This window comes from Vipera ursinii, assembly GCF_947247035.1.
Source record: "Vipera ursinii genome assembly, chromosome: 2".
Classification (NCBI taxonomy): domain Eukaryota; kingdom Metazoa; phylum Chordata; class Lepidosauria; order Squamata; family Viperidae; genus Vipera; species Vipera ursinii.
Genome location: NC_139513.1, coordinates 72,987,844 through 73,015,641, shown reverse-complemented (window position 1 = coordinate 73,015,641; position 27,798 = coordinate 72,987,844). Strand labels below are relative to the sequence as shown.

At 39.1% G+C, this 27,798-nt stretch overlaps 1 protein-coding gene across 10 annotated transcripts in view; it reads left to right on the top strand.

Moving 5' to 3' along the window:
- DAG1 (dystroglycan 1) overlaps window positions 1–27,798 on the top strand; it is a 96,077-nt gene that overhangs the window by 43,009 nt on the left and 25,270 nt on the right. For 7 of the 10 annotated variants that reach the window (XM_083356132.1, XM_083356133.1, XM_083356129.1 and 4 more), the window contains one exon: window positions 13,611–14,006. In XM_083356132.1, the coding sequence (XP_083212258.1) occupies window positions 13,728–14,006 (279 nt within the window). In that variant the 5' untranslated portion in view covers window positions 13,611–13,727. Of the gene's footprint in view, window positions 1–2,432; window positions 3,509–12,353; window positions 12,373–13,610; window positions 14,007–27,798 lie in introns of those variants that run through there. The other 3 variants (XM_083356137.1, XM_083356139.1, XM_083356130.1) reach the window with 3 other exon arrangements.

The window sequence follows — 27,798 nt, the reverse complement described above, 5'->3', positions numbered from 1 at the left end:
AGGACAATGCTCCATCACACGCGTCCAAGTACTCCACAGCGTGGCTGGCAAGAAAGGGTATAAAAGAAGGAAATCTAATGATATGGCCTCCTTGTTCACCTGATCTGAACCCCATTGAGAACCTGTGGTCCATCATCAAATGTGAGATTTACAAGGAGGGAAAACAGTACACCTCTCTGAACAGTGTCTGGGAGGCTGTGGTTGCTGCTGCACGCAATGTTGATGGTGAACAGATCAAAACACTGACAGAATCCATGGATGGCAGGCTTTTGAGTGTCCTTGCAAAGAAAGGTGGCTATATTGGTCACTGATTTGTTTTTGTTATGTTTTTGAATGTCAGAAATGTATATTTGTGAATGTTGAGATGTTATATTGGTTTCACTGGTAAAAATAAATAATTGAAATGGGTATATATTTGTTTTTTGTTAAGTTGCCTAATAATTATGCACAGTAATAGTCACCTGCACACACAGATATCCCCCTAAAATAGCTATAACTAAAAACAAACTAAAAACTACTTCCAAAAATATTCAGCTTTGATATTAATGAGTTTTTTGGGTTCATTGAGAACATGGTTGTTGTTCAATAATAAAATTAATCCTCAAAAATACAACTTGCCTAATAATTCTGCACTCCCTGTATCAGCTACACAGAACTTACAGAATTTACAATCTATTCTTCAAGTATGTCAGTGAACAATTTTATGCAAACAAAATGCCTGCCTCATGATTCATTGTAGATAATACAGATACACAATATGTGCTAAGTGCATGAATGCCTCCAAAATTAGTTGAGTTACTTTTGAGATTTAGGCTATTTAATGTCTACATTAATCTAAAATATAAAGTTGGTACTGGCAACATTTTCCCTCAGAAATATTGCACAAGTAGACTTTCCCCTTTAAATTTCAATGATAAGAGAAGCCTCTGCCCCCTGAAAGAGCTTTAAGCAGCATTTAACTTTGTGTTTATATGTACTAAGACTTCCCAAGGCCACCCAGTGAGGTTTCTGCTAAGCAAAGTGTTTGGGGTTTTTGTATGAAATACAATCTCTGTAACTATGTACTAGCTCTAATTAACCTGAACTACTGGTGTTACTAGATGTAGGCATGTCCCTTATAAAAGAAATAAAGTTGAGGGATGGTTCAGTTTTTATTCTCAACCTTTGATCTATCATGCATCATTGCATTATGATTTCCCTTTTCAGTTGTGGCATAGAAATGTAAGTATTTATCCTTCCTCCCTGTGTGCCTAGACTAGGGAGTGGACAGTAACTAGATCTCCTACACTGTAGGCTTAGGCTTTTTCATCTACAGAGACATCAAAGTATCTAAAGTAATTTTGTTGTAGAAATTTGCATCACACTTACCCAGAGAGCATCCCTCCCGACACTTCCCCCCCTTTATTGATTATAGGAAACTGTATGCATCTGCATTTTAAAAGATTTTTTCTCTTTCTCTTTCTCCTTCAGCTTTTTCTTTAACTCTTCACATTTGAACAAAGCCTTTGATGAAGTAATGGTGCCTGCACAGCTACAAATTGGGGATCAACAGAATGTGCTGGGGAACCTTTACCTTTTTATCACAATACATAGCTCAATTTCTCCATAATACCATGATTAAAATAAGTTATTCATGTTCTGAAATAATGCCTAGATACAGTGATGGGATAGATGAGGGCCAATAAACTCAGATTGAATCCTGACAAGGCTTCATTGTTGAATGTTAAGCAAATATGAGAACTGGGAGTCTGCTTGTTCTCAGCAATGATGCATTCTCAGAAGGAACAAGCATGGAATTTGGTGGAGCGTCCCTCAACACACATACTGGATGTTTAAATTATTTTGTGACCAGCGGAGCTCCTTATAAGCAGCCTAGGTTTAGATTATTTTGTGACCAGGGGAACCCCTTATAACCAGACTGGGTTTGATTGTTCATATACTGGTCACCTTATATTTAGTGCTTATGACTGGTCATTTAATGACCATCTGAAGTTACGATTGGTCTCAGAAAGGGTAAAACACTTCCAGCCACATGCTGGACCCCAGTCACATAATCACAGTCTGGGTGCTTGGCAACCTGTTCACATATGACTGGTTGCCAAGCACCCCACAATCATGCATTCTCCATTTGCAATTTTCCCTGCCAATTTCTCCAGAAAGTCAATGGGGAAGCCAGTAGGGAAGGTTGCAAGCTGCTGATGCCTACTGAGAGGGTTCTCTCTGGGAGTTGGTTGAAGGAGCTTCTTACTCGGGATATGAACTCCTCCAGTGGAATGGAAAAATGGAGCTCAGATCCCAAAAATCTGAGTTCTGTCCCTGTAGCCCGCTGGAGCAGTTCCATTCTGGACAGAGAGGTGAGCCAAACCTTTTTGACAGGGTAGAGAAACTGAACTCATATCCTGAAAATCTATTTTTGAAGCCCACCAGAACATTTTCCTTCCATGCACAGAGAAGAGCAGAACTTTGCAGGCAGTTCTTTTGCCCCATCTGCTTAATAACCTGGGAGTTGATGATGATGATGATGATGATGATGATGATAGAGTTGTTCTACTGATTAATTGTTCTGTCATGAAATTCCTCCTTAGTTCTTGACAGCTGCAACCAGGAATGCCAGAATTATGATCATTGAACAAAGCAATCATGTGGGCACCTCACTTAACTACCATTTTGCTAACAACCAAGATTCTAGTCCCAATTGTGGTCCTAAGTTGAGGACTATATGTATTGCATTGTGCTCTTTGAGGCTACTTTATTCTAGTTCCAAAAGCTTCAACTAGTGTAAAATGCTGCAGCTATTTTTCTAATATATTTACTACATCTCTATTGAAATATCTACACTGGTGACAGATTGTTACTGAAGAGGGTTCAAGGTTTGGCATATGATATATAAAGCCCTGAACAATTTAGGACTAGGATAGTTGATTGATTGTCTTTTCTGTTAAAGATAGTTGCTGAGATCAGGATCACCAGGGGAAGTCTATTGCATGTGTCTAGCACTGCAGTGCAATCTTCTGCACCTTTTCTATACATTTTCTAAACATTTTCCTCTAAAATCGAAAAAGGAATCTTACCATTATATCCTTTAGGTGCTGGCTGCAGACCTGTCTCTTCATCAGGACATTCATTCTATGGACAATAGAGAAATATTTTTTTTCCAAACTTGCCTTCTTCTCATTTTTACACTGTCTCTGTACATGTATAATACAGTACAGCATTTTATATTGCTATAGTGAATGTGAAGAAATCCTATCTTAAGGGATTCAGGCAGGAAAGAGTTATAAAAAACCTTAAATTTCATACAATATGTTAATCCTATCAGTCTATATAGAGCAGAGATCATCAAGGCCCAGAAAAATGGAAATCTAATCAGCAGATTTTCAGATTCCCCCCCCCCCTTATTAAATGGACTTTTAAAAAGAAAATGAGCCAGATCCATTTTGCCTTTGTTACGTGCTTTTCTCTCACAGGAAGACAAAGTATCATCACTTCATGGCTGATTCCAAGCTAGGTAAGGAACACTTCAATTTTCACAGGAGTCTGGGATTGAGGTGCAACAACTATAGAGCAATCTATGAACTAGCTAGCTGAAGCTAGATGTGAGCAGAAATCTTAATATAAGCAGTGTTGTTAGAAATCTGGTCCTTCAGGTTTTTTTGCAATATTTATTTGGTAGATTTATAGCACCGTCTACCTCAACTACATAAGTCTGAGAGGATAACAATATTGAAAATAATAAACATACAAAAAAACCTATTGAGAGTAAAGAACAGGCAAAGACTATGGGCAATAGAGAGAAATCATGGAATAGTAGAAATTGCATAATAAAGTTAAAATTCATTGGATGTAACCATAGTGTTTAAATCTGTCTACCATGAAATTGCATCCCAATGATAGTTAAGGAAAATATTAATTCTTCCAAAACAGTGTGCAAAGCATGGTTTGGACTGAATAGAAAATATATTCTCTTGCCCTGAAAGGTAATAGGATTTTCATGCAATAAAAGCTGGAGTGAGGGCAAATAGTAAAATTTGTTAAGTAATTTTATTTTAATTTCCCTAACACTAAATTATTAAGAATATATAGAACTGGAATATATAGAACCAGTGGTAAAAAGTTTAGAATTGTTAATTAAGACTGAGGTGAAATATTAAGTGACTTTGAATTCTGGGTTCTTGTGGGGAGAAATCATTATCTTCTTCTCTTTTGCTTAGTTACATACGTGAAAATAAGATTAGTTAAACTAATATTTGCATCATACCTTAATCCCGAAACATTCCAGGGAATCACTATGAACAGCTTCCAATTTACAGAACTTTGGTATGAAGATTTTGATTTTTTTCTTCTTAATGAGTATTGAGGGAAAATAATTTAGACTAAAGAGAAATTTGGAATAAAAATAGTGATCTGTACAAAAAGCTTACAGCACAATAAGCTTTTATAATATAGTTGCCATTACTGAAACATGGTGAGATGAAACTCATGACTGGAATGCACTGATGGAAGAATACAAGCTATTCAAAAGAAAAAGACCTGACAAAAGAGGAGGCTGAGTTGCATTATATATAAAAGATTACTATATCAATGATGGAGAATATTTGTAGCTCAGGGTTAGAATGAGATGTCCTTGGTGTTCTCTGAGCTTGCTTGTTGATGATGTTACCTAGTTAGGAAAAAAAGACAAGCAAGCTCCAAAAGCACCAAGGACCCCTTGGATCACTATATCTCTACATAAATCCACAAAACCAAGGATGAAAACCTAGAATCCAAATGGGTCATTATAACAGGAAAAAAGAATGACATTGCTATGTACTACAGACCACACAACCAAGCAGAAGAAATAGATGAACTTTTTGCTAAACAAGTAATGAATGTATGTATACTACAGTGGTAATGGGAGCCTTTAACTACCCTGATATCAACTGGGAGACAAACTCTGCAGCAAGTGGGGAGATCAAACAGATTCCTAACCAACCTAGCTAATGTGGAGAAAAGAAAGGTTTTACACTTAGACAAGAAAAACCAAAGGTACAGGTACAGATTAGGCAAAATCTGGCTTAAAAACAGCAACTGTGAGAGGGACCCTGGAGTCCTAGGGCAGGGCTTTTCAACCAGTGGTACACGTACCACCTGTGGTACTTTGCCACGTGGCAAATGGTATGCGACTGCTAGCCAAGTGTAGCAGGGGATGGGAATGAGACGAAGGGAGCCAAGCCTGAGGGAGAGGCAGCTGCAGCTGCAGGACTGTCTGGGCTCAGCAGAAGCCCCAGGAGCCAGCAGAGCTCCAGCTGATTGGCTGCAGCTGATTGGTGCTTCAGGAAGCAATGGGGAGCTGGAGGTGAACTGAAGAAAAGGGGGGAGCAGAGGAGAGGCTATAAAAGGAGGTGGTTTGGGCAGGAAAGGGAAAAAAGAACAGGGAAAGAGAAGGAGAAGTCAGCTGGCAGGGAAGAAATAGGGACAGAGAAGCAACAACTGTTGTTGGAAGAAAAGGTCCCCTGGTTCGTTTACTCCAGCTAGGAGAATGCAAACAGCGCTGATGAAATGAAAAGCCGGCATGTCGGAAAGGAGGAGGGTTTATTTAGTTCTGGATCAGCTGGCAGCTTGATTGGGTTACCATAAGGATTTTTGTACAGATTTTACAGCGTTTTGTAATTCAGAGACTCTTTTGTGTGCTTTGGTTATTGGAATATTTTAGTCTGTATTTTAGGCTAGCAGTATGAGCCAGCAGTGTGCTGCAGCTGCCAAAAAAGCCAACGCAGTGCTAGGCTGCATTAACAGAGGGATAGAATCAAGATCACGTGAAGTGTTAATACCACTTTACAATGCATTGGTAAGGCAACACTTGCAATACTGCATCCAGTTTTGGTCACCACGATGTAAAAAAGATGTTGAGACTCTAGAAAGAACACAGAGAAGAGCAACAAAGATGATTAGGGGACTGGAGGCTAAAACTTAAAAGGAACGGTTGCTGGAATTGGGTATGTCTAGTTTAATGAAGAGAAGGATGAGGGGAAGGACATGAGAGCAGTGTTCCAATATCTCGGGCTGCCACAAAGAAGAGGGAGTCAAGCTATTCTCCAAAGCGCCTGAAGGCAGGACAAGAAGTAATGGAAACTAATCAAGGAGAGAAGCAACCTAGAACTAAGGAGAAACTTCCTCACAGAACAGTTAACCAGTGGAACAACTTGCCTCCAGAAGTGGTGAATGCTCCAACACTGGAAGTTTTTAAGAAGAGACTGGACAGCTATCTGTCTGAAATGGTATAGGGTTTCCTGCCTGAGCGGGGGGTTGACGTCCAAGTCCCTTCCAAATTTGTTGTTATTATCATTATTATTATTCCAAAGTGTTGACTTCCGTAGGTCTAATCCCTTTAAACAAATGTAATTAGTTTTGCCCCCTTGAGTCTGTCTATGGTTTTTAGAAAGTTTTCTTTGAAGGTAAACAGATTTAATTTTAAAGCTAAAGCTTCTCGCAATTTGGTGGAGCCTTTCAGTCTTGGATTGCAACATTGTGACATGTGACACCCCTGAGGCAGCTGAAAGAACAACCCCCCCCCCACACACACACGGAGTTTATGTGTTTTTTGTGAGCCTTTCTTGCTTTGCACTTGATTCCTGTGTCTTTAAGGGTACAGGGAAGGGATTGGAGAGGGGTGCATTCTTATTACACTGTGGAAGGAGAGCTAAGAAGGGCTGACCAGCTAACTCAGGGGTCTACAAACTTAGCAACTTTAAGATTTGTGGACTTCAACTCCTAGAATTCCTCATCCAGCCATGATGGCTGAGGAATTCTGGGAGTTGAAGTCCAGAAGTCTTAAAAGTGCCAAGTTTGAAGACTCCTGAGCTAGCTGGTAGTGGTGCATATTAATAAACATGGATAAATTCATCATACATTTGTCAGTGCAAAGGGAAAGTGATTCAGCAAAGGAACAGCCACCAAAGAAATTAAAACTGGTAATTTTTTACTTTTTTCCTACAGTTTGTAATATTACTGTAGAATAAAATACAAAAATACAAAAGCAAATAGTAGGACACAGTAGCGAGGAAAAAGATAGGGAAAGTGAGGGGGAGAAGAGAAAAAGAACAGATTTCCTCTGTTGCAGTAGAAGGAAGCATTAACATTGAAACTCAACTTTTTACTTTTCCATAATATAAACTAGCCATTTCTATAACAACAAATAAATCTAAGCAGTAAAACCCCAAATCCCCCCCTTATTTTTTAGTCATCAAGTTTTTGACACCTTGTTAAGCATTGGTGGTACTCAAATATTGTCATGTCCTAAAAGTGGTACAATCTGTGATAAGGTTGAAAAGACCTAGTGAACTACCACTTAAATATAAAACAGCAGTGTGTGGCAGCAGCCAAAAAAGTTAATAGAATTCTTGATTGTATAAACAGAGGCATAGAATCAAGTTCACACAAAGTATTATACCGCTTTATAAAACCCTAGTAAGACCACACCTGGAATACCGCAACCAATTTTGGTCACCACACTACAAAAAAGAAGTTGAGACTTTAGAAAAAAAATCAGAGAGGAGCAACTAAAATGATCAAAGGCCTAGACCAGACGTGTCAAACACAAGGCCCGGGGGCCGGATCCGTCCCGCAAAGTGGTTTCATGTGGCCCCCGAAGCCATCCTGGAAACACTGCCTTGACCAGAGACCCTCCTTCTGCCAGAGACCCTCAGATCTGTCCCACTCCTGCCCAGGTCCCCATAGGCACCCTTGATGCGAACGTTGTAGAGCTGGCCATGCCCACCCAGTAGGCCATACGCACTCTAGCCACGCCCACCCAGTAGGCCACACCCACCCTGGCCATACCCACCCGGCCCCTTGAGGGCAACCACAATGCTGATGCGGCCCTCAATGAAATTGAGTTTGACACCCCTGGCCTAGACACTAAAACATACGAAGAACGGCTGCAGGACTTGGGTTTGGCTAGTTTAATGAAGAGGAAGACTAGGGTTGACATGATAGCAGTATTCCAGTAAATTTGAGGGGCTGCCCACAAAGAAGATGGGGTCAAATTATTCTCCAAAGCACCAGAGGGCAGGACAAAAAAACAATGGTTGGAAACTGATCAGAGACAGAAGTAACCTGGAATTAAGGAGAAACTTCCTAACAGTAAGGACAATTAACCAGTGGAACAGCTTGCCTTCAGAAATCAGGGCGCTCCGTCACTGGAGGTTTTTAAGAAGAGACTGGACAATCACTTGTCAGAAATGGTCTAGGGTTTCCTGCTTGAGCAGGGGGCTGGACTAGAAGACCTCCAAGTCCCTTCCAGCTCTATTCTGATCTCAATGTTCTGTATACTTTCTCTAATTTGTTTTCCAATATTTTTCTGTCTTTATTGAAAAGTTTTATCATACATTTTATCTTTAACAGTCCCCCCTGCCCCTCCCCTATCCCTCCCTCCCTACCCCTCCCCCCCTCCCCTCCCCCCCCCCCCGACTTCCCAGAGCTAAGTACAAGGTATAAAAAACAAAAAAAAACAATCATAAACATCCATATGCTAACAACCATAAACTCTAAAATCTATCACTCTCTAGCTCATATAGGATAACTACAAACACTATTAATATTAAGTATATAAAAAGGGGAAAAAAGAAAAAAGAAAGGAAGACTTATTCAAATGCTACATGAAACTTCTTAGTCCCATATTTGTTCTGGATATACTCAATCCATTTTCTCCACTCCATAACATAACGTTCTTGCGAGTGATCTTTCAAAAAAGCCGAAATCTTTGCCATCTCTGCCAGTATATTTTTCTGTCTTTAATATGGTGAGCTGTGAATTATCTTGATCAAAGCGCGTGTTGAAGGGCAGTGAAAATAGATGGGAACTTGTCAGATACATAGATTTTGTTCTCTATAGTATAGCATTGTTTCAGTACATTTTAATTTTAAAAAGTGCCTCTTTTTAAAACCTTGCTTAATAAGCTATCCATACATTTCTGTATAGTGTTTTTATACTTTTTTAGTTAACTCGCTTTCTCTTTTCCTGATCTGTTATGTCTTGTCACAATTTTGATTCCTTCTTGGTTGGATGACTTCAATACTTTCACATCTCGTATTGCAGACATGTCAAACACAAGGCCCGGGGGCCGGATTTGGCCCGCGAAGTGGTTTCATGCGGCCCGCGAAGCCATCCTGGAAACAGTGAGGGAACGGCCCCCATTGCCTTGGCCCTGGCCCAGAGACCCTCCTTCTGCCAGAGACCCTCAGATCTGTCCCACTCCTGCCCAGGCCCCCATAGGCACCCTTGATGTGAACGATGTAGAGCTGGCCATGCCCACCCAGTAGGCCATACAGACACTAGCCACGCCCACCCAGTAGGCCAAGCCCACCCAGGCCACACCCACCCGGCCCCCTGAGGGCAACCGCAATGCTGATGCGGCCCTCAATGAAATAGAGTTTGACACCCCTGTCGTATTGTTTTTAGCATATAAGGAGAAAAATCCTCTTTCTTGAACTTCTTGGAAGTTTATCGCCATGATCAAACTTTCTGACTCCCAGTTTGTCCTTTCCAAATACAGCAGTTTTTTTCCACCAATCGGTCCACTTTGCAGATCTTTTTTTTTTTAAATCCTGCTTGCTTCTTCTGGGCTTTAGTTGCAGTGTCTTCCCCCAACTGTATCTGAATTCACAGTGACTAGCGGAAATGCCAAATGCAAAAAAATGATACTTCACTGAACTTTGCAGACAGCTTGCAAAATGATAGAAATATGCTTTGTACATGTATATTACAGTAGTAGTCAAACAAATGCATTTTTATTATTGTTTAGTTACAGTGGGACAAAAAAGTATTTAGTCAGCCACCAATTGTGCAAGTTCTCCCACTTAAAATGATGAGAGAGGCCTGTAATTTTCATCATAGGTACACCTCAACTATGAGAGACAAAATGGGGGGAAAGAATCCAGGAAATCACATTGTAGGATTTCTAACGAATTTATTTGCAAATTATGGTGGAAAATAAATATTTGGTCAATAACAAAAGTTCATCTCAATACTTTGTTATATACCCTTTGTTGGCAATGACAGAGGTCAAACGTTTTCTGTAAGTCTTCACAAGGTTTGCACACACTGTTGCTGGTATTTTGGCCCATTCCTCCATGCAGATCTCTAGAGCAGTGATGTTTTGGGGCTGTCGCTGGGCACACCGCTGAGCAACACGGACTTTCAACTCCCTCCAAAGGTTTTCTATGGGGTTGAGATCTGGAGACTGCCTAGGCCACTCCAGGACCTTGAAATGCTTCTTATGAAGCCACTCCTTCGTTGCCCAGGCGGTGTGTTTGGGATCATTGTCATGCTGAAAGACCCAGCCACGTTTCATCTTCAATGCCCTTGCTGATGAAAGGAGGTTTTCACTCAAAATCTCACGATACATGGCCCCATTCATTCTTTCCTTTACACGGATCACTCGTCCTGGTCCCTTTGCAGAAAAACAGCCCCAAAGCATGATGTTTCCACCCCCATGCTTCACAGTAGGTATGGTGTTCCTTGGATGCAACTCAGCATTCCTTCTCCTCCAAACACGACGAGTTGAGTTTTTACCAAAAAGTTCTACTTGGTTTCATCTGACCATATGACATTCTCCCAATCCTGTTCTGGATCATCCAAATGCTCTCTAGCAAACTTCAGACGGGCCCAGACATGTACTGGCTTAAGCAGGGGAACACGTCTGGCACTGCAGGATTTGAGTCCCTGGCGGCGTAGTGTGTTACTGATGGTAGCCTTTGTTACTTTGGTCCCAGCTCTCTGCAGGTCATTCACTAGGTCCCTCCGTGTGGTTCTGGGATTTTTGCTCACTGTTCTTGTGATCATTTTGACCCCACAGGGTGAGATCTTGAGTGGAGCCCCAGAACAAGGGAGGTTATCAGTGGTCTTGTATGTCTTCCATTTTCTAATAATTGCTCCCACAGTTGATTTCTTCACACCAAGCTGCTTGCCTATTGCAAATTCAGTCTTCCCAGCATGGTGCAGGTCTACAATTTTGTTTCTGGTGTCCTTCAACAGCTCTTTTGTCTTGGCCATAGTGGAGTTTGGAGTGTGACTGAGGTTGTGGACTGGTGTCTTTTATACTGATAACAAGTTCAACTAGGTGCCATTCATACAGGACAGAGGAGCCTCTTAAAGAAGAAGTTACAGGTCTGTGAGAGCCAGAAATCTTGCTTGTTTGTAGGTGACCAAATACTTATTTTACCGAGGAATGTACGAATTAATTCATTAGAAATCCTACAATGTGATTTCCTGGATTCTTCCCCCCCATTTTGTCTCTCATAGTTGAGGTATACCTATGATGAAAATTACAGGCCTCTCTCATCTTTTTAAGTGGGAGAACTTGCACAATTGGTGGCTGACTAAATACTTTTTTGTCCCACTGTATACACTATACTGAAGAGAATCCATTGCTGAGTTCAGATCAGTGGCTCTTGATGTAGACAGCCTACACAGTAAAATGTATATAAGTAATCCTCTGTAGGTAATCAGAGTACTTCTGAGTGCAGCTAATCCCTATAAATACTCTATGACAAGTTGTTTAACTAGTAGCTAAGTGTGAGCTAGATGGCATGTATTTAAGTGAATATCACAGCTAGCTCAGAAATCACACTCCAGGGTTGCTTATTAGTGGTTCCTGAAATTGGGAAGTATCAAGTTGAGTATCATTTCTGGTGTAATGGTATGTGAGAATAGCCTTGAAAGACAGGAGGGAGAGTTGTAGACTGAAAAACTGGCATGTAAAAATTATCTTGGCCCATAGAAGGAAGAGGCATAGGAAGACACCCTCCCTATTTTTCTGGAGAACAAAATGAAAGGAAGGGAGAAGTATTTTCAGTTTTGCAAGACCTGTTAATCTAGATAGAACTGGCACTCCATGTTGTGCCTCTTGTCTAGACTATCTTGAAGGGCTAACACCTGGATCTATTGTTCTTCAATATTTTCAGTAATGACTTGGGTGAAGAAGGAGGGGGAATTCTTATCATATCTGCAGATGACCAGTTGCTTGTGGATATGGACGTTGGTGATATCTGAATTAGTGGTAGCTCTGTTAAACATATTATAGGAGTACGGCCCAAAGTACACATCAGTTGTTCCTTTCCTTGTTTATTGATAGAGGTGTCACAAGGTTTAGGATGACTTCAGTGAGGCAGCAGAAAGAATAGTTGTGAAGTCTGCAGATAAATACAACATTAGATTAGATAGCTAATTGTCTGAAAGATAAGAATAACATTTAATTGGGCTGAAAAAACAGAATGAAATTTAACAGGCAAGTGTAAAGACAAAACAAGGAATGAGGAAAGGTGAATCAAATGCACAAGTATTGGATGGAGATACCTCACCTGATAATGTTATGAAAAAGACCTTGGAATAAAGGTTAATTGAAAACTAATTACGAGCCAAAAACATCAAGAAATATATTGTTTATTGTTGTTGAAAATTTGGGGTTTAATGACTCATCAGTTCAAACAATAGTCTAATTTATAATTTACATATGTAAATTGTTCTGAACATTATATTTTACACAAGTTTTTAAAAATTGATTAAACATAACCACAGATAGTATACCAAATACTGCACAGCTGTGTATTATCGCTGTGTTACACTCTGCATTTCTGTCTATAATGATATATAGCTATTTACTAACTCTTATTTATCCTGTACATTTTAAAAACCCATACTTATCTGGAGTTACTGCAGTAACAAGAGGAAAGTGGGAGGATAGCCAGTTTTAGAACACTTCCCTGCCAGAGGTTACTTAATAGTGATTTATGGTTTTGTAGTTTATGACTGTGGTAGTGCAGAGTAAGAAATTGAGGGCTGTGTTTCAGAAGGACTATTGCTATCACTCCCTGTGTGGGAAGTTTATTATGTGTGGATGTAGATTTTCAGAGGGATCTTCCTGTATATATATTTGTCAAAATAAACATATGCATTTCTGAAATATGACATAGTGGATTAAGGATTACAGAATGTCTTAGATAGAACTTTGTCCCTAAAGGAAAAAAAGGTCATATAGAAAGGCTCTCCAGCTGTCAAAGTTGTGATTTGATGGTTTGAAAGTATAGTGTGGAAAAAGCTCAAAATAGTGGGAATAATTCTATCATTCACTACAAATGATCTTTTAGTCTGATAACTAAAATTTAAAATTCTTGCACGAGTGCACTTTTGTTTTCTTGAAAGGTCATCTGGTTCCATTATAACTCCTCAATTCCTTTTTTCTTTTATTTAGATTATTGGGATTGATTAAAGTTACTCATGGAGAGAGGAAACAGTAAATATCCCAGGAACCTCTAATACTGAAATTGCTAAAACTAAGGTGGCATGAGCCTGATTACAAATGTAAATAAAAACCTTGGATAGCTCCATTAAGAGCAGGATAATAGTTGAATAAGAAAGTGCAGATGGTAAAAATCTGTTCGGTCCTACACTGGGCGGCATCCATCTGTGCTGAAGCACACCTATAAAATTTGAAAAGCAAGGTCCTAAGGCAGGCTGCTTAATTTCAATTCTTGAAAGATTGCATGTACTAATTAGCTAATAAAATGAATCAAAGAACACTTCAACGAATTTCCTTCACTTTCTCATTAACGTTGTGTATGTTCTTCTTTCAGGCATCAAGACTGACAACAATGAATCTGATGTGAAGACCTTTTGATTACGCAACTTTATATAGATTGTTGGCTCTGAGCCTTATTTTGTGGCTAGTATCGTTGGTGCGTATCGTTAAAATGAATCCTGGATTTGTACAACTACCCCCAGTATTGGGGAGGACTTTGCTGGTTCTGACACTGATTACTTCCGCTAAGTGCCACTGGCCCAGTGAAGCTTCGGAAGTTGTACGGGACTGGGAACATCAGTTAGAAGCCTCCATGCATTTGGTGCTTTCGGACCTCCGTGAGAGTGCACCAGCAGTGGTGGGGATTCCCGACAGCTCTGCTGTGGTAGGCCGCACCTTCAGAGTCACCATCCCTACAGAACTTATAGCTTCCAATGGAGAGATTATCCAGGTGAGAATTTTAAGTCGATTGGTTTGGTTTGATTTATTTATAACCTGTATATAGCCTCCCATCTCCCACAATTTGCATAATTAAAAACAAGCAAACCCACCAAACATATATGCCTCCTCGCCTCACTCCCAAGAATAAACTATTAACAGAAGCAGAGCTCACTTCCACCTCTGAACTAAATATCTAGGAAAACACCCAGGTCTTCAATGCCTTATGAAAGGCTAATTAGGGTCGGGGTCATCTTAATCACCATGAATGTCTGTGTATCTGTGTAATGGGCAGGAGGAATAACTGAGGAGCAGGAGGAACAGCCCCAATCAAGGCAGAGGTCAGATAAAATGTATCTAGGCCAGAATTGTAGCCTAAAAAATGATCTTAGACTTTTCCTAGTTCTCACAAAAATAAAAGGAGGAAGGGGGAAAGTGCAGTGAGACATGCAAAATTGAAGTCAGCCCTTCAAGGTAGATGAACTTCGGCAACCAAAATCACGCATTCAAATACTAGTGTTTCTATAAGGCTATAATAACAGAACCTTGAAAGTCAAAATGTGCTTCCCCTCTCCCTCCCTTTATCTTCCTCTTCCTAAAGATTATTCCTTCTGTTCATTTTGGAGAGATGCTATGCCTCACGGCAGGTGCTGCCACTGAGAAGGCATCACTCTAGGATCCAACATATTAACATTGTTTAATAGGAGAGACCTGGTACATGCTCTCTATGGGCAGAAGCAATAAGAGAAAGATGATCCTGCAAGTAGTCTGGCCCCATGCCATAGAAGCTTTATCGGTAATAACCAGCACCTTGAACTGTACCCAGAAGCCTACTAGGAATCAGTGCAGCTCACGAAGCAGCAGTGTTACATGGACGTAATGAGAAATACCAAAAACTGCCTGCACTGCAACATTCTGCATCATCTGCAGCTTCCAAGTGCAGCCCCCAATGCAGCCCCATGCAGAGCTCATTACAGTAGTCTAATCGGGGGATGGATAGGGCATGAGTCACTAGAGCAAAGCCTCCTAGTTCAGGCAGGGGCACAGTTGGTGCATAAGACGGACCTGTGCAACTCAGCCACAGCTAGCACGTGCTTATTGAGCAAGAACTGAGAGGACCCCCAAATTGCACACCAATTTCTGAAAGCGTACTCCCATGTAGAGTTAAAGATGTAAAATCCCCTGAACTAGGGGCCTTAAAACTCCATCTTACCGGGGTTGAGCCAAAGCTTTTTCTCCCTCATCACAGCCTCCAGTCACTGGGAAAGGTCCCTGACATCATCACTTGGTCAGTCCAAGGAGGAGATGCGCAACTGGATATCATCAGCATACTGATGATTCTGCATCCCATACCTAAAGATGACTCCCCCCCTCCCCACCCAGCAGTTTCATATACTTAAAAGTTTGCAAGCCCTTTTGAATTTTAAATATTCTGTATAAACATGATCTAAAATGTGATCAGAGTGAGTGCCTGTTACTCGTCCCAGCTTCTGCCCACCTAGCAGTTCGAAAGCACGTAAAAAGGCAAGTAGAAAAATAGGGACCACTCCGGTGGGAAGGTAACAATGTTCCGTGCGCCTTTGGCGACTAGTCATGCCGGCCACATGACCACGGAGAAGTCCTCGGACAAGCGCTGGCTCTTCGGCTTTGAAAGGGAGATGAGCACCGGCCCCTAGAGTCGGAAACGACTAGCACGCATGTGCGGGGGAACCTTTACCTTTACCTTTTTATTCTCTTTAGGATCTAGTCCTAAAAGTAGATAAAGAGAAGCCAATTAAGCAAATTGGCCCAACACATACATTCATTAAATTATTGTGGAAAACAATATAAAATTACATATTTGTGCGAGGTAGCTTGTCAGGCACAACTTTATTGTATAATTCTCCAGTGAGAGAAGTTGCTGTGGTGGCGATTGACTTTTCTTCTATTGGGAAAAGGTGCTGCCATCACTGACCTACCTGGGTACCTCTTATTTTCTTTCTGGACTTTTAGACAAAAAGTTAATTTGCACCTATAATTGAAAGGTCACCGTTATACTGTAGAAAGATAAAGTTGGAATGTTTATGAGATACAGGTGGCTTCCCAGACCATAAATAACACTCATTTCGTCTCTTGTTCTTTCTCTTCTTTCGTTGTTTTCCCCTCCTCCCCAACAAAGAACTGCTCATTATTCTGGCAACAAAAAGTAAGAGTCCTTTTTAGAGTGACAGCTTGCATTAGGATTGTGAGGCTTATACACAAAACATGAATTGGTCAACTTGAAAATTTACTAAAAATATAAAACTTATCTGGCTACACAATTAGTAAGCTGAGCAAATTCAGAAGTGATTGTTATTTTATTGTATAAATGCTTCTTGGCACCCTAGTCAACTGTCTTATTATGCCTCGACAAAAACTGTTAGCAGGAGATTTCATTCACTCAATTTTCCTTCTGAATACAATCTGAAATACAACTACTGGAACTTGATTTTCAATTTGTGTGCCAAAGTTATTTCATTTCCTTTTATTTGGCCAGCAATTTTGATGTTATATACATATGTTGATGGCAGCAAGAATACTTTATGCCAAAATTGGAAGGATACTTTGATTCCCACAATGGGCGAATGGTTGCAAAATTTGATGGAGTTAGCAGAGAGGGCTAAATTTCGTCGCGATCTCAAGACGTTTTTGTTTGTACAAGCCGGCCTAGCCTGATGGGGGATTGGTGGGGTTTTTTATTCCTGTATTCTTAATACAATTTTTTGGGGTTTTATAATTGTAATATATCAATTGTTTTATAATCGGGCAATTATTTAATTTTCTTTTAATATTTGTAACTTTGTATTTTATTCTTGCCCTGTGAACCGCCCTGAGTCCTCAGGGAGAAGGGCGGTATAGAAATATTATTAAATTAAATTAAATTAAATTAAATTGACTGCTTTGATTAAAGAAAAGAACACAATTTTATTTTACTTAGAAACCTCTTTTAGACTTTGTGCTTGAGGTGTTAAAAATGAAACTTTGATTTTGGGTTTTGCTGATTAGATAAGTTTGTTATTATAGAAATGGCTAGTATATATTATCATATAAAAGTAAGAAGTTGAGGGTTTGTCTTGGACCAAAAGGAGTGAGAAGTCAATGCTTTTTCTTTTTCCCCTTTCCCCTACACTTTTTTTCTCTTCCCCATTTCCTCCATTATTTTCCCATTATTTTTGTTTTTCTTTGTATTTCTGTACTTTACATTTTAAGGGACGCGGTGGCTCAGTGGGTTAGGACGCTGAGCTTGTCGATCAGAAGGTCGGCAGTTTGGCGGGTCAAATCCCGAGTGCCGCGTAACAGAGTGAGCGCCTGTTACTCGTCCCAGCTTCTGCCAACCTAGCAGTTCGAAAGCACCTAAAAATGCAAGTAGAAAAATAGGGACCGCTACGGTGGGAAGGTAACAGCGTTCCGTGCGCCTTTGGCGTCTAGTCATGCCGGCCACATGACCACGGAGACGTCCTCGGACAAGCGCTGGCTCTTCGGCTTTGAAACGGAGATGAGCACCGGCCCCTAGAGTCAGAAATGACTAGCACGCATGTGCGGGGGAACCTTTACCTTTTTACTTTACATTTTGATAAACTAATAAAAATATTTGCACCCTTTTATTTGGTGAGCAATATTGTCCATGCTATTCATAGAAAAGCCAGACAGGTGTTACCTTACAGCTTAAAGCTTTTAGTTACAGGTACTACTGAACATTGTCATTAGCAGGCAAGAATATGTTTGCAATTTGTCAAGTGATTTCCAAGACGTAAAGAAATGATTTTCCTCTTTCCCTTTTAAACTGCTTACATTTATGCTCTAAGAATCTCAGTAGTTTTTGGATGGAATAGGCAAGTGGGAGAGGTTTTAATTTTGAATCACTTCAGAGGCTTCATTGTAGAATTGACTGAATTTCAATGTAAGATGAGAGCAACTTGTAAGAAAAGATATCATCCTGACTTCTAGGTGACCCACTTCTCAAAAGGAATAAAATCTCCTGTTCAAATTTGCTGTCTTACATTTTATTCAGCTTGTCTTATGCCACAGTCATGGAATTTTAAAACAGGAAGACCTCTGAGATCAAACAGTTAGGATCCATAAACTGCATAATAGATAGATTATGAAGTGACAGGTCTGCTTTGATTAAATGATTCAGGCCATGAAAGCACCCCGATTCATTTCAGTGAAATAATGTGATCTTGTGATTTTATTTATTTATTTATTTAGCATATTTGTATGGCTGCCATTTCACAAGAAATTACTCTGGGGAACATGCAATACTTAATTTAAAAACAAAGTGATTATCATTGAAGTAGGTAGTGTGAGGAGAGAAGACGCTTCCCAGCCTTCTCCCTTGTTGTTCCCTGAAAAACATCTGCCCAGCCTAGGAAAAAGCTTGGCAGGAAAAAAACTTAGTCATCTGTAGCATGAGTTCTGTAGCTTTGCTTCATTATACTAAAGTTTCAAACAAAAGTTCTTATTCAAAGTTTTGCACAAGAGTACAGCTTAATAGAGGCAAGGTGAAAGAATACATTTATTACTCATCAAACATTGTATAGAATTGAATTCCTTTTTAATGCTAAAAGGAACAAAATGGTCTTTTGAAGCAGACTTTACTTCTAAGTTCCAAGGAGTAACCTTTCCACTTTGTTTGGTTAATTTTGATTAGTCTAATTTTTGGCATCCATATCAACCTTTGTTGGATTAGCTTTTATCGGCTGCTTTGAACTCCTTAATGTCTTTAAGCTTGTAATACCGTGATATTTTAAACATTCTATTAATTCCCGTTTGCAAGCAAGAAAATAAAAATTAGTAGCTCAGTAATTTCTGCACATCAGTTTGTGAGTTAGCCTCTATTAAATCCCATATTCTGAGGGGAATTTGTTATTTAGTTATGAGGTAGCATCTTCTTGAAAAACCTGCAAACATTTGTGAATTATTTGACATTTTGGTCACTCTCAAAATGTAGATGCTATATGTGTTGTTATTCTATAATTGAACTGGAGAAAGTTCAAGTGGAGTCAACTTTGATTGGCAGGGTTACTTTCTGTTTATCTCAGAACCATGAGGTGCTGTACTCTGTTTTTCTGTAAAATTGTTTAATTTATCCATAAAGTTGCAGGATACGGTGAGACAGAAGTGAGGTGACAAGAGAATTGGAGAAAACTAGTAATGACAACGAATGTTGATTTTTTTTAAAGGATTCTTTTACTTGTATATACTGAATAATACAAAAGTGTAAGTGTCCATTACAAATCCATCAGGATGTTTTTGTTTAAGAGACCATAGAAAATCATTGCAATGTTTGGGAGTTATCTCCAACTGAAAATGCTTACTGATTATGGACTGTTTTGTTTCTTTTGAATCCATTCAAAAATCAAAACACTTTCTTAGACAAAAATTATTGACCCAACAAATGGAACTTAAATCTACCTAACACCCACACTAGTGATTTGGTTGTTGTTAGTTGCGAAGTTGTGTCCGACCCATTGCGACCCTATGGACAACATTCCTCCATGCCTTCCTGTCCTCTACCATCTTCTGGAGTCCATTTAAGCTCACACCTACTGCTTCAGTGACTCCATCCAGCCACCTCATTCTCTGTCGTCCTCTTCTTCTCTTGCCCTCAATCTTTCCCAGCATTAGGCTCTTCTCCAGTGAGTCCTTCCTTCTCATTAGGTGGCCAAAGTATTTTGAGTTTCAGCTTCAGGATCTGGCCTTCTAAAGAGCAGTCAGGGTTCATCTCCTCTAGGACTGACCGGTTTGATCGCATTGCAGTCCAAGGAACTTGCAGGAGTCTTCTCCAGCACCATGGTTCAAAGGCCTCAATTCTTTGGCGCTCAGCCTTTCTTATGGTCCAACTTTCACTGCTATACATTGCAGCTGGGAAGACCATAGCCTTGACTATATGCACTTTTGTTGACAGGATGATGTCTCTGCTTTTTAGTGTGCTGTCTAGATTTGCCATGGCTTTCCTCCCCAGGAGCAAGCGTCTTTTAATTTCTTGGCTGCAGTCCCCGTCTGCGGTGATCTTGGAGCCCAGGTAAATAAAATCTGTCACTACCTCCATTTCTTCCCCATCTATTTGCCAGGAATTGAGAGGGCCGTATGCCATGATCTTGTTTTTCTTAATGTTAAGTTTCAACCCAACTTTTGCACTCTCCTTCTTCACCCGCAACGAGAGGCTCTTTAGTTCCTCTTCACTTTCTGCCATTAGAGTGGTATCATCTTTCTCCCGGCAATCTTAATTCCAACTTTTGATTCATCTAGCCCTGCCTTTCTCATGATGTGCTCTGCATATAAGTTAAACAGGCAGGGTGACAGTATACAGCCTTGCCAGACTCCTTTCCCAATTTTGAACCAAACAGTGGTTCTGTGTCCAGTTCTCACTGTTGCTTCTTGACCCGCATATAGGTTTCTCAAGAGACAAATAAGATGGTCTGGTTGTGATCCACACAATCAAATGCTTTAGCATAGTCAGTGAAACAGAAGTAGATGTTTTTCTGGAACTCCCTAGCTTTCTCCATGATCCAGCGTATGTTGGCAATTTGATCTCTAGTTCCTTTGCCTCTTTGAAATCCTGCCTGTACTTCTGGTAGTTCTCGATCCAAATACTGCTGGAGTCTAGCTTGTAGGATTTTGAGCATAACTTTACTAGCATGTGAAATGAGTGCAATGGTGTGATAGTTTGAACATTCTTTGGCACTGCCTTTCTTTGGAATTGAAATGTAAACTGATCTTTTCCAATCCTGTGGCCACTGTTGAGTTTTCCAAATTTGCTGGCAAATTGAGTGTAGCAGTTTTACTGCATCGTCTTTTAAGATTTTGAATAGCTCAGCTGGAATACTGTCACCTCCACTAGCTTTGTTGTTGCTCAGGTTTTCTAAGGCCCACTTCACTTCATATTCTAGGATGTCTGGCTCGGGGTCAGTGACCACCTCATCGTGGTTATCAGGGACGTTAAGCTCATTCTTGTATAGTTCTTCTGTGTAATTTTGCCACCTCTTCTTAATCTCTTCTGCCTCTGTTAGGTCCCTGCCATTTTGGTCCTTTATAATTCATTCATTCATTCATTTATTTTTGGGACTTGTATGCCGCCCTATCTCCCGAAGGACTCAGGGCGGCTAACAACAATAAAATACAACGATACAAAAGTTAAAAAGAATTAAATTAACAGCCCCAGTAAAATAAATTACAACTGAAGTTAAAAATTAAAAAACATCATGCCCATTTTTGCATGAAACGTTCCCTTCATCTCTCCAATTTTCTTAAAGAGATCTCTGGTCCTCCCTATTCTATCGTTTTCTTCTATTTCTTTGCACTGTTCATTTAAGAAGGCATTCTTATCTCTTCTCTGGAATTCTGCATTCAGTTGGGTGTATCTTTTTCTCCCTTGCCTTTCGCTTCCCTCCTTTCCTCAGCTATTTGCAAAGCTTCTTCAGACACCCATTTTGCTTTCTTGCATTTCTTTTTCTTTGGGATGGCTTTAGTTGCTACCTCTTGTACAATGTTGCGAACTTCCGTCTATAGTTCTTCAGGCACTCTGTCTATCAGATCTAATTCCTTAAATCTATTTGTCACCTCTACTGTGTATTTATCAGGGATATGATTTAGTTCATACCTGACTGGCCTAGTGCTTTTCCCTACTTTCTTCAGTTTAAGCCTAAATTTTGCAACGAGAAGCTCATGGTCTGAGCCACAGTCAGCTCCTGGTCTTGTTTTTACTGACTGTATAGAGCTTCTCCATCTTTGGCTGCAGAGCACATAGTCAATCACATAGTGATTTGGTAACTGTGTGCATTTCTTATCAAAAGTTACCTTTGCAGTATCTGCAGTTTCATCAATATTGCATCAACTTCCCATCATCCCGTGCGCTCCCACAGGGAAGGCCACCTCAGGGTCCTGCCAGTCAAGGAGTGCCGGCGGGTGATTCCCAGGGGGAGAGCGTTCTCAGTGGGTGCGCCTGCCCTATGGAATCAGCTGCCGGTGGAACTCCGGATCGCCCCCGACCTTCGTTCGTTTTGCCAGGACCTAAAAACCTGGCTATTTGAGCTGGCCAGCCTGGACTGAGGGGTTTTTAAGGTTTTAAATCCAATTTTAATGTATTGGGGCTATTAATTTAATCGTATTTTAATCTGTATATTGTATTTTTTTATTTGCCCTGTACACCGCCCTGAGTCCTTCGGGAAAAGGGCGGTATATAAATCGAATAAAATAAAATAAATAAATAAATAAATAAATATATCCAAAATAGGAAATACCAATAAATATTTTTAAACAATGCCGGCTTTTAGAAAGACTCTGCACAAAACTTATCAATCTTTCTGTCTGAAATTGTATAGGATTTGAAGGCCAATAATCCACGCACCTATAGTATCCAGCAGTTGCATTCCCAAGAAACAGTGTTACACGTGCCCTTCTTGCAGAATATGAAGAACTCTATCTCCTACATCTGTTTCTTTGACATTGAGAAATGCTCATCTCCCACAGTCTACATATCTCCCTGTGTAAAAACAAATTTTTATTTTAGTCAAATGGAGATATGCAAGCCTGAGGTGTAACCCTTGATGCAAGCCTGAGGTGTAACCCTTGAGCTTGAGTTCAAGATGAAGTGATCTCTGTCAGAGTCAAATCCTGTGGTCAGTGTATGCCCTTATTAGTTTGCATTACATCCCTGGAAAGACAGAAGAAAAATGCCTCTTATCTATCTGCTTTAGCAAAATCGCCCCTCTGATCTCTTTATTGCCGGTAGCTGGATAAATGGTATTTTCAATTCTGCATTGTTTTGGCCCCAGGCTCATAGACCATTGTAAAATGGTCCCTTTTTCCCCTGCTAGTAAAAGGCTGCATTGCTTTTCAGCCAAAAGTGCAGAGCAGGAAAACAATCTAACAAATAAACTTTCTTCCTAGTCTTTTTATCATAACTCAATGATTCTGCAAAACAAAATGTAACAGAAAATACCACTATAAACTGCCAGATTTAGTCTTGAAGTATCAAACAGTAGACTAAGTTTCTAATAAATAAAAAACTATTACGGTTGGTAGTAGTGACTATAATAGAACAGTATTTAAAAAAAAACATGTGTAAGAGGCTTTTCAGATTTTTGTGTGTGTGTTGTATTAAAGAATAAAACAACCATTGGTGCAGTTACTGTGTTCCTTATAAGAGAGGATTGTAGGTTAGATGAATCTGAATATGTGCTGGATATAGATTCATTGTGTGATTCTGTGTGCTGTAATGAACCGGAAGTGTAGATATTTTATTTCCTTCATTTTATTTTATTTCCTTCATTTTATTTCCTTCCCACAGTTTGAGCATGTTTTCCATACATATACTGTAATAAATGTACAGATATCATTTTGACTTGTCCAAAGTGAAGCCACATTCTCTCCACTGAATAAGGTCATTCACCAAATAACTATATAAATGGTGGTTTTTGTGAGTAATGAACCATTTCACAATAAATCTGAACATTGTGGCTTAGTGAGCTCAAACAGAACCTTTTTTTTCCCCCAGAGACTGATAACAGTCATAATTTACTGGGAACATGTTTTAACAGGTTTACTCTTAAAAAGATTTCATCTTGTAAATAAGATCTGAGGACTTTTCTTAAAAGAAGCCAAACAAGGTTGTTATCAGTTCAGCCTGTCCCAAATAACACAATAATACAATAACTATACCAAGAGGGGGGATTCTTCTGGAGCATTGGCATGTGCCGAATAATTAATATTTATGTTTTTTCTTCTGGCCTCTTATGGTGAAAATTGACATATTGTATAGACTTTTAACTGAGCATGAACTCGACTAAGAAATAAATGATACAAGAAGCATTTCTCTTGCAGATTTGTGCTAGTAAAGTGGTTATGGTTCAGCAGAATGTCTGCTAAATAATGGGCTTGGTATTGTGCACATCTGAATCTGGATTTCTGGGAGAAGGACATCTGATCACATCTCCCATATTAAGGAATTCTGACTAGTGTCTCACTTGTGAATTCTTCTGTGTCTTCTGGTGTAAGGGATTTGATCCTTCTTATAGTTTTCAGGCTTGGAAAGTACACCTCTGTTTAATTATAAACTGATTTCCCAGGCTAAATAATTTCTTGTCTCAACATTATGTTCAAATAGGTTTGATAGCCTTTACAAAATAGTATGCATTTATGTATGGTCTGGAGAAAGGTCACTGAATCTGTTCCCAGTGTAGACATCAGAATATCTGCTGACTATAGGAAATAGTAGCAAGTACAAAACCTAAAGCATCAATAAGCATCTGGTGCAAATATTGTCTAAGTCCGAGATTGTTTATTCCTTTTGCCTTTTTGCTTGTAGAAAGGTCATGGATATTGAAGTATTCTCTTTTAAAATATGATATCTTGCCCTTGGTTTTTGTCAATAAAATAGGAACAGTCTTAGTCACAGTCCAAGTGCTTATATCACTCACAAGGAATAGACAATTGAATTGTTTTTAGATTTGCAGCATTTCCTTATGAAAGAACCACTTCATTCAGTAAGTCAGTGTTTTGCTGTGAGTACCCAGTGAAATTACTGGCATGCTCTGTAATACAAGAGGGGAAATCTTTGAATAGTTGCTTTATAATAAACATGGGCACATCTGGAAATGAAGGCGTTATAGTGGGAGTGATAGAATGGAATTAGCTGGAACATCTGTTTATATCTTTGTGAACTGAACAATACTGTCTCACAGAGACGTTGTTATGGACAGGAACAATGAATGTTTTCTCAGTATAAATAATTTCTATATATTTCTCTGTTACTTAAATTTGACCAAATATTTTATATGTATGGTAGAAATTTTGTTCATTGTTTCCATTCTCAGAAGATTCTAGTTTCATTATACTGAATATATTGAATGTGTTTATTTGAAACAAAACAATCATACTACCATAAAGATAATTCTTGGAATTGGTGTGATACTATATTGTGTCAACATTCAGGCAAACATGTTCCATTTTTTAAAAATATAATTATAATACACTTCATAATATCTGCTACATAAATGCCAATTAAGTTGTGAATATCTTAACTCCCTCTAGTGGCTAAATAGATCTTTCCGTGACTAGAAGTCATACCTGACATTTATCTGCTTAACATTTTCAACGTCTATACCAGGGGTAGGCAACCTCGGCTCTTTTATGACTCATGGACTTCAACTCCCAGAATTCCTGAGCCAGCTTGGCTGGCTCAGGAATTCTGGGAGTTGAAGTCCATGAGTCATAAAAGAGCCGAGGTTGCCTACCCCTGGTCTATACAAACCCTCTAGCATCTCTGCATATATTTGTTTTCTATTATGATTTTGTTCCATTAAAGTCCATCATCAATTATCCCTACTCTGATCAGTGGTTTGAAATAGCTTTGAAATGTATTGGCTTTAGGTCTGGATATCATCAGGAAAATTCTCCTTCAAATACAATGAATGTAATTCATTGTTAGGTATATGGTGATGGCAGTTATTGTTATTAATGTAGGTTTATTTCAAATAAGAATAAAATAATGATGGTGGTGGAAAATAACTTTCTCAATTAATATTAAATGTTGCATATTCTGTACTAGTTAATAGTAATTCCATCCTGCTAAATTATACTTAATTACATCTTTCACTTTTTGTGAGTGGTGTATTGAAGACTTTATGGACTTTTGATCTTATCCAGCCAAACAGGTGCAATGCTTCATAGGACATAATTATTATGTCCATTGTGGTGCAGTGGTTAGAATGCAGTACTGCAGGCTAATTCTGCTGACTGCAGCAGTTCGACAGTTCGATTCTTACTGGCTCAAGATTGACTCAGCCTTCCATCCTTCCGAGATCGGTAAAATGAGGACCCAGATTGGTGGGGGCAATAAGCTGACTCTGTAAACTGCTTAGAGAGGGCGTAAAGCCCTGTGAAGCAGTACATAAGTCTAAGTGCTATTGCTAAATGCTATTGCTATTATGGTCTTTTACATTTCCCATCCATGATTTTACCAAACCAAATTCGAGGAGGTAAACTTATTTTGTGTTCATGAGGCTCAGCCAGAAAGATTGTTCTATAACATTGGAAAAAATCAGTCACTGATTAAGGCCCATCGACACCCAAAGCCTTACATATCCAAGAATCCCACTTCAGTTTTTGGTAGTAAATGCTGTCATATTCTGCAAAGATTATGTCCTAGTTTATTCCAGTAAAAATAAAGAACTTGTGACACTTTAAGAACTAGCAAATTTATTACTATGTAAGCTTTTATAGATTGCAATCCACAAAACCTAATCTCACAATAAATATTAGTATTTAAGGCTCCACAAATCTCAGTATTTTTGTTATATTCCAGAGCTTTATGTGTGCTTAAGTTAAAGAAAGGTAACAGTTTAGGTTAATGGATTATTTTCAGTAGATTGTGGATAGTCTTATGAAAGAATTGCAATGGCAGCTATCAGCAGTCGTAAAACACAAAAAAAAATTTTATGACAAACTGACAGGATTTATCCCCCAGGAAGTTATCTATCACCTTATCTACCTTCTTCTTGGCATGTGAGCACATTTCCACATAAAGCGCACCTGCCATTTTAATTTTATTTACAGGTAGTCCTCGACCTATACAGCACAGAAAAAAGTGACTTACAACTATTTTTCACACTTATGACCATTATGACATTGCCATGGTCATGTGATTTACATTCGGATGTTTGACAACTGACTCACATTTATGACAATCGCAGTGTCCCAGACTCATGTAATCCCTTTTTGCAACCTTTGGACAAGAAAAGCCAATGGGAAAACTAGATTCACTTAACAACCACGTTACTAACTTAACAACTGCAGTGATTCACTAACAAATGTGGCAAGAAAAGTTGTAAAATGGGGCAAAACAAATATCTCACTTAGCAATATTAATTTTGGCTCAATTCTAGTCGTAGGTTGAGGACTACCTGTATTTATGCACATTTACTTATTGTTATAATTTATATGCTGCTCAACTCTCAAAATAATCTTTGTGTAAATGTACTCCATAGATTTTTAAGGAAAATGACCAGAGCTAAAGATATTCTTTTAAACCAGATGATGATAGAGGCAGGTGCTTTGCTGGACAATAGTTTTTCATTTAATATTTTTAAATCATTTTTTTAAAATTAAGAGAGGTTTTTTTAAAAAACAAATAAAGACAATGGGATCATAGAAAACTTGAGAGGTGCCATAAAAACGTCCAGAAATATCAGATTCCTGCTGTCTCAATTACATTGGTGATATATTAAAATCTAAGAAAAGTTAGTGAAGCAGCACAGATTGCATTTCGTGCTCACCACATTCAACCATGAGTGTAAACTGTAGCTTATTAACACATGCCTAAGTAGCAGAGAAGCTTGGATTCTTGTAATTCTTAAAAACACTAGAGCACAAGAACACAAGAAAGATGATTGGGAAATTTTGTTTTGTTTCTTTGTTCTCTTTGATCTCTAAACCGATTGATCTTCATTTTGAATTGCTTGAAGCAAGATTACATTCATAACCCATAATTAAGTTTGAGGTTGACCCAGGTTCTTCCTTTTTTAATCAAGCTGAGTTTAGTACACATATTATATAATGATTATGGCATAGAAGGATAATATATTCAAACTGTTTTCTTCTGGCTCAGTAGGAATATTAAGTTTTCATTCTTGTCCTGTTCAAAGTGAAATTTTTGCCAGCAATTTGTATGTTCTGCAGTTTTTTAAAAAATCTATTTATTATGACATTCTGCAACTACATTTTATTATTTGTCTCACTGTTGTTCATGTTCACAAGAAAGTTCATATCTGTTTGCAATTTCTCAG